At 36.9% G+C, this 20,364-nt stretch overlaps 3 protein-coding genes across 3 annotated transcripts; 1 reads left to right on the plus strand and 2 right to left on the minus strand.

Moving 5' to 3' along the window:
- Window positions 1-3,816: 3,816 nt before the first annotated feature.
- On the minus strand, window positions 3,817-10,029 carry LOC130730364 (uncharacterized). The gene is made up of 11 exons (XM_057582353.1): window positions 9,586-10,029; window positions 8,293-8,610; window positions 8,111-8,219; window positions 7,927-8,020; window positions 6,469-6,556; window positions 6,286-6,369; window positions 5,947-6,043; window positions 5,765-5,852; window positions 5,472-5,577; window positions 5,304-5,396; window positions 3,817-4,523 (listed from the first exon to the last, which is right to left on the minus strand). Exons 1-11 carry the CDS (start codon window positions 9,766-9,768, stop codon window positions 4,128-4,130), a joined length of 1,656 nt encoding a protein of 551 aa, XP_057438336.1. The 5' UTR covers window positions 9,769-10,029; the 3' UTR covers window positions 3,817-4,127.
- A 2,406-nt stretch (window positions 10,030-12,435) lies between these two features.
- On the plus strand, window positions 12,436-13,433 carry LOC130730365 (fasciclin-like arabinogalactan protein 11). The gene has a single exon (XM_057582354.1). The coding sequence runs from the start codon at window positions 12,494-12,496 to the stop codon at window positions 13,247-13,249; it is 756 nt and encodes a 251-aa protein (XP_057438337.1). The 5' UTR covers window positions 12,436-12,493; the 3' UTR covers window positions 13,250-13,433.
- A 1,219-nt stretch (window positions 13,434-14,652) lies between these two features.
- On the minus strand, window positions 14,653-19,155 carry LOC130730366 (dnaJ protein P58IPK homolog). Its single transcript, XM_057582355.1, has 9 exons — window positions 18,899-19,155; window positions 17,305-17,470; window positions 16,787-16,988; window positions 16,466-16,626; window positions 16,284-16,377; window positions 15,967-16,179; window positions 15,760-15,840; window positions 15,416-15,634; window positions 14,653-15,204 (listed from the first exon to the last, which is right to left on the minus strand). The coding sequence occupies exons 1-9, from the start codon at window positions 19,014-19,016 to the stop codon at window positions 14,998-15,000; spliced, it is 1,461 nt and encodes a 486-aa protein (XP_057438338.1). The 5' UTR covers window positions 19,017-19,155; the 3' UTR covers window positions 14,653-14,997.
- Window positions 19,156-20,364: the final 1,209 nt, after the last annotated feature.

Raw genomic sequence — 20,364 nt, forward strand, 5'->3', positions numbered from 1 at the left:
TATTATGTATTTTAATATATGAGAAATTGAAATTTGTTACACTTAGTTATAAATATAAAAGACTATTAACTACAAATTGATATTATTATTCATGTATAGGCCAAGTAAATTAATATTATAGTAATTATTTTAAATGTTTCCTCAAGTTGTGATTAATAATTAAATTTAAATAAGAAAAAGTTGCATTTATCTCCCTTGAGGTCTTGAGGTTTAACATCATTGCACTAATCTACCTTCTATTTTGCAAGATGCACTGACCTCCCCTCCTCCATACACCGTTTAGAGCAACTTACCCCATAAATAAGTTATCATTCGGGAACGAATGTCCAGTGTTATAATTATAAAAGTTAGGAGAGGTTAATGCAATAATTACAAACCTCAGAGGAGGTTAGATAAAATAAGATTGGTTAGTGTATGCTTAAATAATAGAGTGGAGGTCGGTGTAATAATTAATGAGAAACCTCATGAGAGTTCAGAGCAATTTACCCCATAAATAATGATAATTTTATTTTTATATATGAAAAATTGAAAAAAAAAATAGAATTAGTAATTAATATAATGAATAATGTAAAATATGGTCAATAACTAATTAACTTTGTTATTAATGTATATGTCAAGTGAAGTTGAGTTCAAAAAAAAGTCAAGTGAAGTTTACTTTATACATAGAATATATAAATATATTGATGATTTTTAATTTTTTTTCTTAAGTTGTAGATAATAATTAAGATTTAAATAAAAATATTTTTTATTTTTATATGTGAAAAACTGAAAAAAAAAAAAATGACTAGTATTTTTTTTATCGTAATATGACTAGTAATTAATATAATGAATCATGTAAAAGATTATCAATAACTAGTTAATATTATTATTAATGTATGAGTAAAATAAAGTTTACTTTTTTATACACAATTAATAATTAATATAATGAATAAAATATTATTAATAATTATTGTTATTAATGTATAAGTCAAATGAAAATCACTTTATATATAGACATAAATGATTGATTGCAGTCATCATTAATGATGTTGATTGTTTTTTTTTTTGGTTACAAGGAGGGGAAGACCCCAAAGTCCCAAACACAAACTAACTCAAGCTAGAAACAGAACAAGAACTAGTGCCAACATATAGAAATACATTACAGTATATTGTAAGTTTCATATAGAAATAAGGATTTTAGAGTTGTGATTTGTGAACAGGAAAACTAGGTAACATACTTGATTTAGTAGTTGACAAAAATTAACAAGGAAATCCAAACATTGTTTTTTGAGAAAAAAAATATTTTTATCAAGAAACAAATAAACGGATATTACATTTAAAAAAATGGATATTAATCATAATAAAGCGGCTCAACATGTAATTAAGCCACAAAAAGAAAAGAAAGGATTTATTTATCCGTTTGAATTATGTCCACGAGCTAAAAATGTTAATTACTTACATCATATATAATATGTTGTCTCAAAATAATTTAATTTAACAACATCCCTGAATAATCACAAGATAAAGCTAGATTTTGGTGAGTTAAATATTTATGATAAGTGGGTTAAAAATTTGACAATATTTTAAATTATTTTTTATAAATAGTTATATTGGTCCATTAAGATAAATTAGACAATACTTAATTAATACTTTAATTTGTTTTTAGTTGATATCTTCAATTGATCTAAAAGACTCATCATCTTTCAAAAAAAAAAGACTCATCATTGAAGATGTTCTTTTCAAATTCAAAAAATTCTATCCTTACTCCTATTTTATCTCCTCTTCATCACAATGGTTGTTACTTGTTCCCAAACTGATTATATATATGGCTTCATACATTTCACCTTTTCATCAATAGTTTTCTTCTTTCGTGCCTCATTTCCCTAACTTCTTTTTCCCAACTTCTTTGACCTTCACCATGGTCTCTCCATCAATTCATCAAGAAACCCAAGATGATTGGCTCACACTCACACTCACACTCACACTCTCAGCCTCGTCATCATCACCGCCGCCAACGTCTCAACCACTACCACAACCACACCCTCCACCACCACCACCGCCACCTTCACCGGCATCACCAAACCATTCCCCTTTTCATTACATCCCTTTACCACCACCACCACCACCACCATACATGTATCCACCCCACAATCAAGAACCATACATTTTAGCACTCCCACCAAACCCTACCTACCATCAGAAGAGCATAGACTCGTCTCCAATGACTCGTCTCCGTCACAAGAATCAAGCTCTGGAGAAGCCCCTGAAACCCAGGTTTCAAGAAGAGTCCGGGCTTCCCGTGGGCGCAGGAGGGACGAGAGGAGCGAGACCATACCGCCGCCATTCCCGTGGGCCACATCAAAGCGCGCCATCATTCACAGCCTCGACCACCTGCGGTCACAAGGCGTGACGGCCATCACAGGGACCGTCACATGCAAGCGCTGCGACCAGTAGCGCGACATCACGTTCAATCTGGAGGAGAAGTTCAACGAGGTGGCGCGGTTCATCGAGGAGAACAAGTTCGACATGCATGACCGGGCACCGGCGTGTTGGTCGAACCCTGTGCTTCCGAAGTGCGAGCGTTGCGGCACGGAGAACGGCCTGAAGCCGGTGATCACGAAGAAGAGAAGCATCAACTGGCTGTTCTTGCTGCTGGGGCAGATGGTGGGGTGCTGTAAACTGGAGCAGTTGAAGTATTTCTGCAAGCATGCCATGAATCACAGGACTGGAGCCAAGGATCGGTTGTTGTATTCTGTCTATGTGCAAACAATTGCACCCTCAGGGACCTTACTGATACAATTGGTATTGATCAGAATTGATTTTGATAAAAAATGATTGGAACTTAATTGATTTTACCAATTGTGTATGAAAGAGTGAGACCTACAAATGCAATTGGTATTAGCAGAGATTTTGAATTGCGAAATTGATTTGAACAGAATTGATTAAAATTGTGTCCGAGGAACGTGCGACCCTACAAAATACAATTGGTATTAGTAGAATTGATTTTGACCAAAATTGATTTTGAACTGAATTGTATATGAGAAACGAAAGTTGGATTTTGTAGGTAACATTACGAAATTCAATTGCAAAATATTAGAATCCATTATGTTTATGACAGAAGCAACTAATTGTTGTGCCAAATGGAATTGACTTTGTAGAATTGGTCATGTTTCACTGGTACACCAAAACTTCTAGTAAGAATTTATTTTTACCAAGTAGAATTGATTTTATAGATCAATTATGGTTTCCAACCTCTACTCTGTTTATTTAATCCTTTTGAAGTTATTTTCTTTTGTGCTTGCATTTGTTGTCGAGTCTATTAGTTTTCCTTTAAGCACCTATGTAAATAGGATTATTTTTGTTTTGTGGAATTGTTGAGAGATACATGGTGAGAATTCTTTAAATGAACTATGTAAAATGACTTTTTTTTTTATTATCTATTTATGATGTATTCAACTGGTATCGTTGTTAAAAATATGGTGGTGGTCTCACACCAAAATTCAATCTTGAATAGAGATTTTCGGAATTTAAGTTGGTTAAGTTACCGACAGAAAATCTGTGATCTGTATTTCAAAAATCTGTTAAGGGTCAGTATAATTCACTCCAAGCTCCTTCACTAATTAGAGTCTAATTAGAGTTTAAAAACTGGAATATAGTAGAATCTTATCAGCATCTTCGTAAACTCGCTATAACCTTGTATTTTATACCATCCCAAACGTTCAGATTATATACTCATGACATCGTTAAAAATAACAACATAACAGCAAGCAAACAGTTCGATACTCAACTTTATGCAATCTAGGTTGTTAGTAAACTATAAATTATTAGATTAAATACTAAGACAATAAATAATGGCTTGTTTGTATTCACTTTGAAAGTACCGATCTCTAAGGACCAATTTCACATTATTCCTGTAATTCCTAATCAGACACCCTAATAAATGGCCGTTTGGTAATTACAGGAGGCATGCTCATCCTCTCACTTCCATCAATGGCATTCTCATCCGTGATTACTGAATATACAGAGAGACCAGCTGGTTCATTTATACTTGAATCAAGATGTTAAAACTGTGAACCAACCAGATAAAAGATAAACAAACCATATTGAAAAAAATTGCTTAAAATTCGCTTTATGTTAAGATTTCGTCATTATTTGTAACTAGAATTGCTGAGCTTGCTCGAAAGTAAAGGCTTCTCCTTGAGACTAGTAGCTAACGATGTTTCCGAGTTGCTTGGTTGGCTCTCAGGAGCTCCAGGTCTCATCCAGACTTTTATGTGGCCCTCACGGCAGGCAGTAAGTACGGATTCCTGGGTAAATATCAAGCCAGAGAGTGGTTCAGTATGCACCCGGTGAGCAACCAGCGGAGAGATTTTCGGAACATCTCGCATACTTGGAGCAGGTTGCAAGGTACCCAATGGGACAACATTGTCCCAGTGGGATGACTGGCTTCCAGTACTGTATGTCGGTGATCCACCAGGTGGGCATCGCCTTAAAGGCACTACAATCTCATCCATTTCCAGGTCCCATAGAAGCAGTTGAGTGTCCTGACAACCAAAACATCTTAAGCCCCAAAATTTGTGCGAACATAAGAGCTGGGAAAAAATTTAAACAATATAATCCCCCCATACAATAGTAGTCATAGGTAACTGATTATGATATGGCCATATTTCTTTTTAACATCATGGGCAAAATGGCAAATATTCAAGTGAAGCCACACAGTTTAGCCTTGTCCCTCTCCATCTTCTTGAGGGACGAGTGAAGTTGATGATTGTCTTACCTACATCAGTTTGCTATATAATACACCAAGTTTTGAAAATAAAAAACAAATTACACACTATCTTCTTACCAAGCATACACCAACATGTTTTACATTAACATCAACTAGCTTCGATTTTGGCAGGTATACTCTGACTGAGGAATTGGAATTACCCAGAAACATTATATGAAGCCCGAAAGCTGCTACAACTTTCTACTCAATTCTAATATCTGTAAAATATCTTATATAAAGCCTTCCTAATTTATTTTTCCACTTCTGCTTTTATGGTAGCTTTAACTAAGCACATACTTGACATGTTAGTTTCTACTCAATTCTAAGAAACCAGTCACAGATCCAGAATTAGAAAACCACAACTGAATTTGAATATTTCCAAGGGTCATTCCATCACACATTTGAAACCAAAACCATCTAGTAATTATGCAATTTCCAAGCAGGCAGATACAACAAGTTTTATTTTCAAGGTCAACTAGAAAAATGCACGGAAAAATTTAAAGCAGGGCCAAAGCTACAGACAGATAATTTATACTGAAAACATTTTTCTGAGTACCTGACCAACGGAACCAAACCGATACATAATGGTCTCTCCATTGTCATTTGAATTTGGTGATGACCAATACGAGTCAAATGCCACTCCACTGACCTGATCACGGATTTGACACAAACTAAATCAGCATGTTAGGAAAATTTGTCAACTGAAAACTACCAACCAACTTACCCATGAGTTATGTCCCTCACCCCATGCCACAACTTTGCGATCTTCCATACTCCAAACCTGAACCAAATCATCTTCTCCTCCCGTCAAAATATATTTTCCATCCATGCTGTTAAAGCAGAGTGTTTGTTATGGTTTCTTTTCTCAATGTGTGAATTAAAATTTTAAAGAGAGAGTGACAAGCTAAAGTAAAATAAGTACTTTACAAGCTCTGGAGTAAGGTGAACAAAGAAAATTGGAACTAATCCAAACATGCCAATTTTACTAATTAATTGACAAAACCCAAACATACTCACCTCCAAGCACAACATAACAAAGCACCATAATAACTTTTCCCACCACATATAAGTTGTTCTTTCAAGTAATCAAACACTCGCAAATACCCTGGACGCATAAGTAAAATAAGTCTAAGATGTTATTTCTGAAATAAGTCGTAGAAATAACACAAAGTGAGGATGACGTTGTAGAAAAGAAATACCATCTCGTCCAACAGTAGCTAAGTATGCCCCATCATTTGAGAAAGAAATACTGTTAATCGATCCCTGGCATATATGCCATCTGGCTACTGGATTACTCTGCAAAGGAAAAAAAAAAAATTAAAAAGTGATAGCTGTAATAACAAAAACAGTCAAAACCTAGAGTTCAACATTTCTTCCAAACAAATTATGCCTTGAAGGTGTTAATTGTGCAATCAAACAAATTTTCAGTGATAAACCTGCAACAGTCTAGAAGAACAAGCAAAAATTACTGATGAAGGAAGAAATTAATTGTAGCAAAAGTAGTTGTAAGGAAACCAAAAAGACATCAGACTGAATACCTTGCTATACCGTGCATGGGAAACAGAAAACTGAGTTTGATCTTTGATAACTGGGAATGAAGAATCACCAGCGCCATCTTTGTTCTGCAATATGAAGAGGAGGTAAATATCTGCTCAATTCGGCACAAGAAAACTGTACAAGTGAACCAAAAATTAACTCCTCTCTTGATAAATGTGTCTTGCCTTTTCATATACGAACAAATTCCCATCCGCATGAGCAACAACAAAAGCACCATCAACTCCAGGAACCCAAGAAATACAAGTGCAACGGCTGTCAAATCACAATGTATCAATAAGATTGCTTCCAATTAGTGTCATTGACATATTATTCCAATACATAAAACTACTAGAAGGTAATCTGGACAACTTTGATAAAATGTCAAGTTTAAAGAACAGGCCTCTAACTTCTCTACCACACAATGCCAAGAATTATAACCACTGAAGTCAATCGCATTTCAAAATTCATGTAGAAAAAGTAGTGGTACAGGACATATTATAAATAGGACAGGACATAAAGTAGAAAATGTGGTACATTCTTGTTCCACCTAAAAGGGTGGAAGCCACGATTCTGAACTGCAGTGGCGGTTGAGATCACTGTGATTGCAAACATTGTGGTTCAATTCACATTGCTGCCCTTGTGACATGAACTTGTAATATGATTGCATTGATTGTAGCCTTTCAAATCCCATATCTCCATCCCCTCCCAAATCCTACTTTTCCTCCATCACTAGCTCACTACCATCCTAAAATTCCCCTAACCCTTTGAAATTCCCTCTAATTACACAAAACAAAGAAAGGAAGAATGAAGAACAATTCATATGAGAACTGAGGCCAGTGGCACTTTGGTGTGGCCTAATGCACAGCTGTTGTGGCCGTTCACCGCGACTTTTCTAACGCACTGCAATTGTAGTGTGATGAAGTTGCCAACACTACCGCATCGATTACCGCAACTGCAATATTGCAGTCACATCACAAGATGCGCCCACAACTTGAATCCATGGGTGAAACCAAAGAGAACAAAACAAAATGTTCCTTTCTGTTCTGTCTACGTACCAAAAGTTATAAGAAAGATTGGAAATAATTTACAGGAGAACACATTCTATATCGCATAAAAATCAACTATTTACTCTTTAAACAGACTCAATTGTGAAGCACCAGCATATATAACATATAATGAGCATTTAATAGTTTAATAGGCAACTGCATCATTAACAGACACCAGGACAAGAATCAATATATAACTTATTCATTTTGACCAAAGAGTGACAGTCAAGGGACATATATCATCAAAATCTGACCTTCTGAGCATAATATTAACAGCCTACTTGTTTGCTTATAATCTACTCTCCCAAACTGACACTACTCAATCAACAAACTCGAGAGCATCCAAAGAATAAATGTTTGTTGCCAATAAGGTTGTTACTTAGATCAACATTTGAGAATGAATCTCCCCCCCCCTCTCCCTCTCCCGGTCTCTCTCTTTCTCTTTCTCTTTCTTTTCTTGTGTATCAGCACTCATAGCAATCACAACTCCGTGCACAAAGAAAAAGAACTCTAGCAAATTAAGTCATAAAACAATTTTAAGAAAAGCCTAACACTCGTAGTTAAAGCATCACAAGGGATCGGTTCATTGAATCTTGCCTGTTATTGACAGAACCATCTTTGTTGTAATGCTGGGCCCCAACAAGCTTTTTACCAACATCCTGTAATTGCTGTCTCAGTGACACTGAGTAGACTACAATAATACACACAGGAATAGTAAATTCATATAGCTTAAATTTTCCTTACAAAATGGAAATTTAAATCATAGTGAACACTTCTTTACCATCCCCAGAGCTCAAGCCAATGAGCAAATCATGCCCATCCTTAGAGTCCTGATCAAATGCGTGGCATACGGGATTTGAATTACTGAAGTGAATAGACTTTATGGGGTCCTACATGCAAGAAGAAACTCCTGATGAAGCAAATCCAAAATAAAAAAAATCCATCAAAACCCAACCAGTATACCTTGTCTTGAGAATTCAAATCACTTATGAAAATTGCATCCCCAACATTGAATATCAAGTAAGTTCCTTTCCCATCAAAATTTGGATTAGCCACTGCATTACTTGAACTCGAGGCACCAATTGAACCAATCCTACTGTTTAACCCGTTGCTCTTGCTGCCACCATTGCCTCCAACAAAACTAAGTGCTCGGCTTCCATTGCTTCCTCCCAGCAATCTAGCTGCCGCTGACCGCACCCCACTACCGGCACTAAAACTCGAAGACGACGCCGTCGTCGGGGTTGAAGGCGAAGGCTTGTCCTTAAGATGTGCTAAGGTTACCTGATCATCCAATCAAACCAACAACAACGTGCCCAATCAACAAACAGTAACAGAAAGAAAAAAACATTAAAGAATTCATCCAGCAAAAAAAGACCAGCATTCCTCGAAACTGATTCTAGAAGATAGCTCAAAGACAGTCAAGAACCAGTTTAGATTAAAAAAAAGCGAAATGACATGGCTCGAAACGAAAATTCGTAGCCTAGTATATTAACTTGCTTTTATTGAAAAAAATTGAAAATTACTAATTAAATACTGGAGCCCACTGTATGGTTGTCAAGAGGGATGTTGAAATAACCATTTCATTTAATTCGTAGGCGGCATTATTCGAGCCAGGTATCATTGCTCTAAAGAAAAAAGTTCAACAAAAAACTTCTAGAAAAAAAAAAGAAAAATGATAAAAAACAATCATATCTATAAATCTTCTAATAAACAACTTTCCACATAAGTTGAAACTAGCTTCTTTGCATCCCAACTTTCATTCACACTCCACTTTCTCTTCCATCTCAATTTCACTTACTTTCTCTTCCTATCTCTAATTCTCTATCTACTTTTCCTATGATATCTCACATTTCTCTCTCTTTTCTTTCTTCATATCTATCAATATCAATTGGAGCAGTTTGATTTAGAGTGTCAGTAAAACATTAACCTAGAATCAATGAATCAATCACTTATCTATCAGTTGAGAACTCACTCCCATAGGCCATAAGTAAGAATCTAATCCAAAACAATCACAGGTGAATGAAACTTAATTCTGAAAGTCAACCACTAATCCCAGAATGCCAACCAATAAAAAAATGCCACTGAGATTGAAATTAGATCAAAAACTTGAACAAGTCAAAATCAGAGATCATAGAAATGAATCACAAGTGAAACCCTAAAAACGAATCCAATCACAAAGCAAGACGATGCAAAAAGGTAGATTAGATTCCACATAAGTATCGGGGGTTAAGAATTGAAGGAGAAGAGAGGGGAAACCTGAGTAACGGTTTTGCCATGAGCGTAATGAAGAAGACCAGAAGGGTGAGTTTTCTCGTATTGAAGCTTATATCGGCCTTCAGGGGTTTTGAAATAGGTCTTGAGACCAGGCGACTGTGCGTTGTTGTTGTTACCCGCTGAAGTCGACGACGGAGACACCATGCCGTTCGCTGTGTTCATCATCGTCACCACCGCACTACGCACCGATCATCATCACCATCAATCAATCACACACACTCTCTCTCTCTCTCTCTCTCTCTCTCTCTCTCTGTATCACTCTGCTATTGCTAGGGTTTCTAACAGCAACGAACAATGTCTTCTTCTTCTTCTTCTTCTTCTTTTTCTTCGCTCTATGTTTTTCTCGATTTTCTCAGATCAAAGAGAAGAAGAAATGAAAGGAAATTAAATAAAATTAAATTATAATGGGTTTTTTTGTTGCGGCTATTTCATATAAATACGGTTCTATAGCATTGGCAATTCCAATTGTGGGAATCGGTTTTTTCTTTTTCAGCAAATGGAACCTTCAGTCAACGAAATGGACGGCTATGATTATAGCTTCGGAGTTAGTTGCTTTTTTCTTTTCTTTCTCTTATCTTATCTCGTCATCATTACTACTTTTTAAATCACAACACACCTCATGCCTCAGGCATAGCAGCATAGCATTAGCAACCTTGAAAGTTTTTTTTTTTTTACTCTTAAGGGGTAGGTCAGTTGATAACGCAGACTGAGCGTATGAGAATAGTTCGAGTTCGATCCAAACACAATACACTTCGAGAGAGTGATAAACAACATTAACTGTGACTAAACCTTAAATCTGGCGACATTTAAAAGGTGATTTGATACCAGTTGTCTTTACCAAAAAATCTTTTTTTGGAGTAATCAAATGTATTCTATAGTTAATAATTGTGAGATTAATTTATCATTTCTACTGTGTCAAAGCACTTAACAGTAAGAAATTGATCATTTAATTTTTTTTCATTTACAAGAATTGAGAATCAAACCGTTAACCACTTATTCAACGGAGGAAGTGTTGAGGCGCAATGCAAACCAACTTGGTTATAAGCATGGTTGAAATAGAAAAGGGACAAAGAGATCTCTATCTATGATCTAATCAGAACTAAGAATACCATTAAAAAGTCCATAAGCATTCAGTGTTGCATTTGTACATTCAAATTTCAGATTCGTCATTTTTGTTTGGCCAATAGATTCGGCTTTCGCTTTCGGTGCTTTGTGGTGTGTGCCAATCACATTCAACCAACCGAGCCCATCTTCTTGTTTTTGGCGAATATTAGAAATTGGTGGCCCAGAAAACCAATAAGTGGACCAGGGAAAGCCCACCGCACCATTTTGGATTATGGTTAGCAATTATTATGTTAGTATGTTAGTGTTTTGCCAATGGGGTAACTACACTTACTTTCATTATTGCACTGACCTTCCCTCTATTAATTAACAAGACACTAATCACCCTTATTTTATTTGAAAACGTTGCACCAACCTTCCTTTAAATTTATCATTATGACACTGATCTCTCCTGAGATTTATCATTTTAACATTCACCACCCTTCTATTTTTCAAATTAATATATGAAGGAGGGGAGGTCAATATATTTTACAAACTAGATGGGAGGTTAGTGTAATAATGTTAAATCTTAGGGGAGGTGAGTGTAATTACCCCATTGCCAATTGCAAAATTCATGTATATTTGGGTTTAGATGTTATATTTTAATTTTACTTTTCTTTGTACTAATTTTATTTTTATTTTCTACTTTGGTTCAACGCAACTACGTGCTAACTCATTTTTTGAAGTCTGTTTTGCAGTTTAATAAATGAGAATGAGATGGAAGAGAAATAGTTGTGTAAATATATCAAAGTTAGTCTCATAATCCAAACCGAACAAAGCATTAGTAACTCAAAGTTCGATGACAATTCAAGATTTTATCATTCACACCTCATTCGTTCTTCCATCTCATTTGCATTCATATTCTCTTCTTATATCTCTCTATCTTTTCTATCACATTAAAAAAAAACTATCATATCTTTAATTTTTCTCTTTTCTCTTTATATCTCTCACTTAGTATTGGTATATCTTTAGTGTGAATGAATATTTATCCCAAATTCCCAATTCAATCAACCAGCATAAAAATGAAAAGTGGCTACATCAAAATGTGCCTCCTTAACCAACACCCCTACCCGATGATCACTTCTTCACAAAGCAAAATTCTCTGCAAACCAGATTTCGTATATTGCAAGCATCTTCATCATGGGATGGCTCACGTCAACAACCATTAGCAAGTGATTAGTCAAACTTATTGCCGTGGTCCCTTCAAGAAATCAGCAAAACTCTAACACCACCAATTAATCAAAATTGAAACTCACAACCCAATCTTCACCCCCAATTAATGAAAATTGAAACTCACAACCCACCTCCAAATGCAGAACATAGCCAATACGGAAAGCACGATGCTCTTATATCACTTGGAGAGGAAATCCAAAGCATAAGAATATGCAACAATAAACTAACATCGAAGACCACTAAGAGAAACAGACATCACACTACATCTTTATCAAGAACCTTAAGATATTGAGCTTATGAGTCACATATCTTATTGTTTTTTTCTTACTCATTTTTAATCAATGTATGACTCTTAAATTAGTTTTAATTCTCAATGGGGAAACAATCCTCCTTCACTAAAATCTCTTGCTTTTAGCAACAAAATTAATTAATTGAGGGCCCCTTGCCACCTTAATACCTGATGTTTAATTGTAACCTTTCACCTAACCTTTAAATTCTCAATTCACCCTCTCCTTAACAAGACACAACATAACAATATATATACCACATCCCTGCTTCCCCTTCCAATAGAAATCAAATCACAAACTCTTCTTCTTCTTCTTCCAGCTTCCTCACAATGGCAAAGGCAAATCTATCCCATCTCCTCCCTCTCCTCCTCCTCAACATGTTCCTCTTCCTCTTCCAAACAATCTCTGCTCAAACAGCAGCAGCTCCAGCACCAGCAGGACCCACCAACATCACCCAAATCCTTGAGAAAGCAGGGCAATTCACAACCTTCATCAAGATTCTCAAAGCAACCCAAGTAGCTGACCGCATCAATTCTCAGCTCAACAACTCAAACCAAGGCCTCACCATTTTCGCACCCACAGACAACGCCTTCTCCAGTTTAAAACCAGGGACATTGAACTCCATCAACACACAGGACCAATTGCAGCTTATTCAGTTCCATATTCTTCCTACACTCTACTCAATGTCACAGTTCGAAACCGCCAGTAACCCGTTGCACACACAGGCTGGGAACAGTGGCGACGGTGAGTACCCTCTGAACGTGACCACCTCAGGGAACCAGGTGAACATAACAACAGGGGTGGTCGAGACCACCGTGTCCAACACTATCTACAGTGATAAGACGCTCGCGGTGTATCAGGTGGAGAAGGTGCTCCTTCCTCTGGCGCTTTTTGGCCAAGCTCCAACCGCCGCGCCGGCGGAGGCTCCGGCGCCGACCAAGCCGGAGAAAAATGTCCGGGCTTCTGATTCTCCATCTGGGTCGTCGTCGGATGCATCAGTTGATACTTCCAGTGCGGTGGGTGTCAGTGTCACCTACATTGGTGCAGTTGTTGCTGCCATTGTTGTTTCTTGTTTGTGGATGTAAGTTTTAGGATGGCATGGCTGTCTCATTTTTTTCCTATTTTCTTTTGTTTTTTAATTTGATTTTTATTTTATTATTTTTCCCTTCTATTGGGAGTTTGAACTTTGAATTGAGTGATGATGGAGATCCCGTGTACTTGTGTTGCTATTTGCTATCAGGTTAAAAAATACATTTTTGTTTGGATTCATGTTCAATGTAAAACATTTTCTATTCTTTATGTTGGGAGAGACTGAGAGTGAGAATGGCTTGGAGGTGGGTAGAAGCTTAAACCAAAATGTCTTGAGGTAATTAGGAATGCAACTCTCTAGTTTATATACACTAGATTTTGTTTCCAACTCACAGACAAAGGACTTGTTTCCTATATTTCACCACTCTCCATTGAATTTAACTGGACGAGGAGTTAAACTTGTTCAGACTATACTCATTGGAACCTCATATGACGTTAAGGACTTATGAGACTAATGTCTCGAGAAAATTAATGTTTTGTGAATAGCGACAACAATTTTTTGGAGGTCTTTAACGCTCACAAAAGTGGGTGTTGTTACACTATCCGGTAGTATGCATTAGAGACTTGCCCAACGTCAGTGTGTGAGAAGAAATTGAAATGATATCCACTCATGCTACACGATCTATGTGTTAGGACTTAGGATTAACTTATTTTGACTTTAAATTAACTCATTAAACTTTACAAATTAATAAGAACTAAACATGTACAGAAAACTTCAGCTTGAGTAGTAGGGCTATCAATTGGAAGTGAACCTTCACCAACATGGTGGGTCAAAATTTATTAAAAAGAGGAACAAAAAAACATGATGCTAAATCATGAATTATTAGAATTTAAGAGGCCTAACTTAACCTAAAAATTAGTTTAAGAGTTAAAAATTGTTCTACCAATATCATATCTCTAACCAATGTGAAACTTTTAACATGAATAATGCCAAAAATTCACTAGACTTGTACATTCACCATTTTTAAAAAATGTTCACTGTGTACAAAGCAAACCAATCATGTGTTGAAGAGTATATTTTAAAACAGTGTGTTATTCAAACTTTAAATGATAGAGGTGCATAAGTAAAATGTATGTGGTTAACAATAGTAGCCATGGAATTCGGAGGTTCAAATAACATTGTCAAATGCAGCTGATGTGTATTTCAAAGCGCGAGAGCTTGGTAGTTCAAGTGCATGTTTGGATACGTGGTGGAAGATCATGGTAAAGCAAAAATCATGGTGGATAATTACAAAAATTAAGAAAAATTACTTATGTCCACCGTAATTTTGGTATCACCGCCATATATCCAAGCATACACTAAATTGAAGAGCCACGGAAACGGGTATAGCAAACAAATTTAAAACTTAACACGACAGTTCAACAATTAGACTCTAAAACTACCAAAATTTCCATGATGTTATGTGTGAAGCAATTCAATTGACATAAATATGTAAACAAAAGTACAGTGGTTGCTACAATTCAAAGTCTCCGCAAGAGTGACGACCACCACATAAAATGAAATGGGGTTACATCAAAAAGCGTCTCCTTAACTAACTCCTACCCCATCACTTCTGCACAAAGAAAAATGTCCCTAAAGCACATTTCATGACTTGCAAGCATTTGGGGATGACCTATGTATCTACCTCAACAACCGTTAGCAAGTGATTAGTCAATATCATAGCTGTGGTCCCTTGAGGAAATCAACAAAAGCTATTATAACTTCAACTATGCCAAAATATCAGGAGTAATATGGCTTTCCCAATCAAAAATGAAATTCGTAGCCGCCTCCAAATCCACCACCCGGAAACCCTCCCCCACCTCCTCCGGGGAAGCCACCGTCAAAAGTGAAGTGGAACTGCTGCCCCCCACCACCAAAGGGGTTGAAACCTCCACCACCACCCATGCCTCCCATGTCTTCAAGGTCCTCCCCTCTGTCAAATCTTGTACGTTTGTCTTCATCACTTAGAACCTAAAACACAGTGCAACAATCAGTTATGCAACAGAAATATAATATCCACAGCAAAAAAAAAACTGCAACACTAGCAAACAATGGTTGTGTAAGCATGATAAACATATCCAACAATCACATAAGCATTTCCCTGATTAAAGACTGAAGTAGAGAAGCTAAGGACAGGTTACATAAAAAGTAAAAAAAAAGGCATTTTTTCTGGACTAAAGACCTCATATGCCGCGGCTATTTCTCGAAATTTAGCCTCTGCTTCTTCCCTATTGGCAACATTCTTATCTGGGTGCCATTGTAAGGCAAGTTTCTTGTAGGCACGTTTTATCTCAGCAGCGGAAGAAGTTTTTGAAATTCCCAAAATCTTGTAGTAATCCTTGCGTTTGCTCATCTTTAAAGCTTTTTCGGCCCTCATTAATGCTTCACGGATATTCATATCCTGCAGTTATAAGAAACTGCTAATCAAACTCTACTCTACAAAACTATTAAGGTTATAAAACTACTCCAAAATTCTAATTTATCATTGTGATCTGGAACAAGATATATGAGTTCAAAATATATAACCTGAGGAGATTTTTCAGCAGCGGATTTCATGTCCTCCACAGCTCCCTCCCAATCCTCTGTCAAGAGTTTAGCTTCTCCCCTCTGCATCCAAGAGCATCAAGTAATTAAGTGCAGCGTACATAAAATTTTAATTGAATACCACAAAAGCCCAGAAAAATAGTGCTAAAAGACAAAACCAGCACAATGATGTTAAAGATTATAGTGAACCTGAACAAGAGCTTCAATAAGCTCCTCATCGATCTTAAGAGCTTCACTACAACTGTCCAAGGCGTCTTTTCCTCTGCCAAGCCTGACTAGCACTTTACATAAGCCAAGATGAAGATGTACATTATGTGCAAGATGGTTAGGGTCAACAGCAAGTGCAGCCTTGAATTCCTCCACAGCCACCCTTAGCTTTCCCTTACTAGCATTATCCTCAGCCTTTAGTAAGCACATAGAAATAAAAAATCAACAAATCTTGAACATCAAGAAGAGAGAATAAAGGAAAGTTAACTGGAGATAGGGTGCAAAATAAAGGGGCTTACAGATTTTTTCTTTTTGAGTAGGTTTTTCAATCCAAAATATGCTTTTTTAAGTTCACTGTGCTCTGGATCGAGACGGAGACCTTTTTGGTAATGCCTGAACGTATGTCCGGATATAAGATGGATCATTTACATAAATTATAAGAATGCTACAATAATTCAACATCATTTTCCACAAGACAAACCTCGTGGCAACATCATGATCAGCTAAATAGTAATATGCACGACCTCGCAACAATAATGCCTCTAAATTATTTTCATCTTCCTTGAGCATAAATCCAGACTCTGCAATGGCACCCTCATAATCTTTGTCACCTATCAACAACTTCACTTTAAGAAGCTTAGCCTGTAGAAAACAATGTATATAGAATTAACATGTTTATCATGCATACCACTTCCCAGCCAAACCCAATGCTTGGGCTTTCACTTTTTGACTCGATAGTGAAATTATAAAGCCACAAAACTGAAATGATAGTTATGGAACAGAAAGAGCATAAAAGTGTTACCTTAGTGCAATCAGGAGAAAAAACAAGAACAACTTTATCAATATATTCCAAAGATTTTGAGAAGTTGCCCAACTCATAGAGGGATTGAGCTGTTTCTAGGGCACTTTGTGCCTGCAACATCTGAGAAAGCTCCTTTTCTGCAGCGGAATCTCCAGGTTTTAACTCCAGAAACTTTTTGTAGCTCCTCTCAGATTGTTCATATCTACATTAGCCAAAAAGCACCTGAATGATATAACTTTCCAATTAGGAGTTTGAGAGACTCAGGAGGTGAGGCGGGGATCGAGTGGTCTGATGGTTACTTAATGAAACTAAATATAATCCCAATATTAGGGGTTTCCCGTTATGGTGGGGGGGGGGGGGGGGAGATTTGTTTTCGCAAAACTTTAATGGTGATAACAAGGCTTGGAACTGACATTCACTGATTAACACTTCAAAAGCTTAACCCAGTGTTTAACAAGGATTGTTCTCTCTAAGATTTAAAAACTGGGGGAAAGTTAATACTTGCAAATGAACCACACCTGCATGACCGACGAAGAACTGATGCACGGAAAAGGTATGCTTCCGAAAGGGTTGGATCTGCTTCTATCGCAGCATTTAGATCATCAAGTGCCTCAGTATAATGTTTCACTTTTATACTTTGTGATGCTCTCTCAAACAACTCAGCAGCATTTCCAGATTTTCCACCTGACCACATCCAAAAACAAAGCAATGATTGTTTAGGTAACAGACAGGTGGACATTGAACCGGTACAGAACTTATAAAGGAGCAATAAAAATAGGAACAACATTTTCCAGTGGAATTGTGCACATAAATTTTATTTCTAACCCTAATGGTTAAACGAGACTTCCTCAATAAATACAAAAAAATAAATTGGAGAGGCAAACTACCATATACCACATCATAGTGGAATAAACATACTTGGATTTGCAATTTTTATGATGCATTAAAACCAAAATTTCACTTTAGAGTGCTACTTTCTTTGTTTCTCGCATTCTCGCAATGCTCTAATAAAAGATGATAAATAGGAGGGTTGTAAGGAGTAGCAGAGGAGAGGAAATGAAGATTGTTGTTGTAGACTGAGAAAACACAGTGGAGCCTTGTAAAGGAGGACTCTTCCTCTTGTAACTGTTCATTTCAAATAAAGATTATTGGCTTTTTTCTCTCGTTCACTTTTCTTGTGCAATTCTGTACGTCTGTAACACTAGGACCTAACAAAGGATGTACTGCAAAAGATTTAGTTCAACCTTCCACCCTCTTTGTTATGAACTTGTACTATAATGGTCCAGTTTGGATAAGCTTCCAGCTTATTGGAATTTCTTAACTGACATCAGTATTTGATTCCTAAGTTATGAAAAAAACCCTTATAAGAGTAAGATTATAGGAGCTTATGAAAAGGTTAGATGAGGCTGCTTTTGCAAAACCTGAGATGCAGAAAATGGTTTCAAATTATGTGAGAAGAAACTATTGCAAATACTCAGTCATTGCAAGATCATTTCAATTCTTCTTTTCTCACAAGTGCTCGCTGAAAAGTTTATCCAAATAGTCTAGATACTTAACAAGAAATACAATGTTTTGATTCATACACCTAACACCATCATGTACTTTCATTTTTGGGGCTCATAACATGTTTGTAACCATAAAATCCAATAGCATAGCAACATCAGAACAGGTCTTGTTAACCGGCAGACTAGACAGTTAAAATTCCCATGAAATTACCAATCTAAAATCCTAAACTTTCCAACTATACATGACATGATGTATCCTACTCCTAGCAAAAATGTGCAATTTGGTTAACAGGAACCCACTATATCAAATGAACTCATTGACACTATTCTAAAATACAGTGACCATTCCACTGCCAAATACAACAAAATTGGCATTGCTATTCAGGGATCAGCTTAAGTTCCTTACACTATCCCTCATATCCAAAGACACGAAATCCAAACCATGACAGATAAAAACCTAACGGAAATAGAAAAGGGGACCCACGAAACAAAGTTCGATCGAAGCATCAAAGTTACGAAAAGCGAAGACCAAATTACAATGGCGGCGAGAGAAACAAAAACAAAAAATGAAAAAACAATGAATTAGTTGAAAGAGATCAGGGTTTACCTTCTGCGGAGACGAGAGGTTGAAGGAGAATGAGTTGGCAGACCAAAACGAAATTGAGTATGAAGACGGTGTAGAGCAATCCCCTGGAATCCATGGAGAAGCCAATAGGATTGAACATTTGGGATCTTCTTCCTCTCTCACTCTCTCTGTGTTGATTGAATTGCTGTGTCACTCACATTCGAAGAGGAAGGAACCACCGATTGCAGTGTTGTTCACCAGAATCAGAACACGCAGACGCAGGTTATTTGATTTGTTCTTCCTCACCGAAACCTGGTAGCTTAACAACGTTCTACATGTCATCCCACGTAGCTGTGCCAATGAGGGATTTACACGTGGATCTTGGGCTAAATTGTACTACTTTCGTAGCCACCTGTGCAAAACACATCCAGTAGTGATTTGCCACGTCATCTGGCCTTTCTACGAAAATCCTAATCATCAAAGTTTAATTTTGTAAATAATATTAAGGCTTATTAGCACTTTTGGTCCCCCAGGTTTCAAAAATGTGCAAATGGAGTCCCTCACGTTTAAAAATAGCATTTTGGTACCTGACGTTAGTCTCCGTTAACAGTTTTGGTCCCCCAGCTGATTTCCGTCCAAAAGTTAACGTTTTTTTGCCGACGTGGAATTTTTTTAAGTGAGATGGCATGACATTAGGAGAGAGAAGACTTCATTAGACTCACCCATGTGAGCTGCACATGCTTCCATCTCTTCACCATTACCCACTACCCAAAAACATTATGATCTTCATCTTCTTCCTCTACATCTTCACCATCTTAACCCAGAAAATAAAACTCATTAAAAGGATTTTTTTTTCAGATTGTGGAGACAAAGCACAAGTTTTATATATATATATATATATATATATATATATATATATATATAATAAACATGTTGAACAGAAAAAAAAAATTGTTCAGAATGTCTGTACAAAGAAGGTTGATTCCATGGAACAAATTATATATTTTACTGTCACTAATTCAGAGCTTGATTCCATGAAAATTATTAAGAGAAAAAATTCAAAAGACAATCACAAAGCCACCACAGAGTGAAGGAAAGAGCGTTAGAGCCACGAGATTGGGATAAGAGGCGAGATGACCTTTCCTTTGGAAGAGGAGAAAACCACACAACCGCCTCAACCATGGAACCCTTCACCATTTCTTCATCTTCGCAAAACACACAACCGCCATCACCTCTTTTCTCAGCCCCAAACACGAATCACGACCGCAGCCTCTATCCTTTACTTATCTTGATTCGAAAAATCGAGAGAGAGAAAGTAGAGATTCAGAAACGGAGAGGGAAGCAGCGATTCAGAAATAGAGAGGGGTTTCTGGGTCCATCGCACCTCCAATGCGTCCCAGATCTCCATCTCAACAACAAGCAAACCCTCCCCTCCGTCGTGCCCAAGACTCGTCGCTGTGCCATTTCCCCTATGCTAGTCGCGCCGTGCTACTGTTTTCCCCTCGATC

This window comes from Lotus japonicus, chromosome 1, assembly GCF_012489685.1.
Source record: "Lotus japonicus ecotype B-129 chromosome 1, LjGifu_v1.2".
Taxonomy (NCBI): Eukaryota; Viridiplantae; Streptophyta; class Magnoliopsida; order Fabales; family Fabaceae; genus Lotus; species Lotus japonicus.

Excerpts from the sequence above, each read along its gene's own strand:
- LOC130730364 (XM_057582353.1), bottom strand. The coding sequence starts at position 9,768 with ATGATGAACACAGCGAACGGCATGGTGTCTCCGTCGTCGACTTCAGCG. Across the intron at positions 6,044-6,285 it reads CCCATGCACGGTATAGCAAG|AGTAATCCAGTAGCCAGATG; the intron begins GTATTCAGTCTG and ends TTTCCTTTGCAG. Across the intron at positions 4,524-5,303 it reads GGTTTGGTTCCGTTGGTCAG|GACACTCAACTGCTTCTATG; the intron begins GTACTCAGAAAA and ends TTTGGTTGTCAG.
- LOC130730365 (XM_057582354.1), top strand. The coding sequence starts at position 12,494 with ATGGCAAAGGCAAATCTATCCCATCTCCTCCCTCTCCTCCTCCTCAAC.
- LOC130730366 (XM_057582355.1), bottom strand. The coding sequence starts at position 19,016 with ATGTTCAATCCTATTGGCTTCTCCATGGATTCCAGGGGATTGCTCTAC. Across the intron at positions 17,471-18,898 it reads ACCTCTCGTCTCCGCAGAAG|GTGGAAAATCTGGAAATGCT; the intron begins GTAAACCCTGAT and ends GGATGTGGTCAG. Across the intron at positions 15,205-15,415 it reads AAATAGCCGCGGCATATGAG|GTTCTAAGTGATGAAGACAA; the intron begins GTCTTTAGTCCA and ends ACTGTGTTTTAG.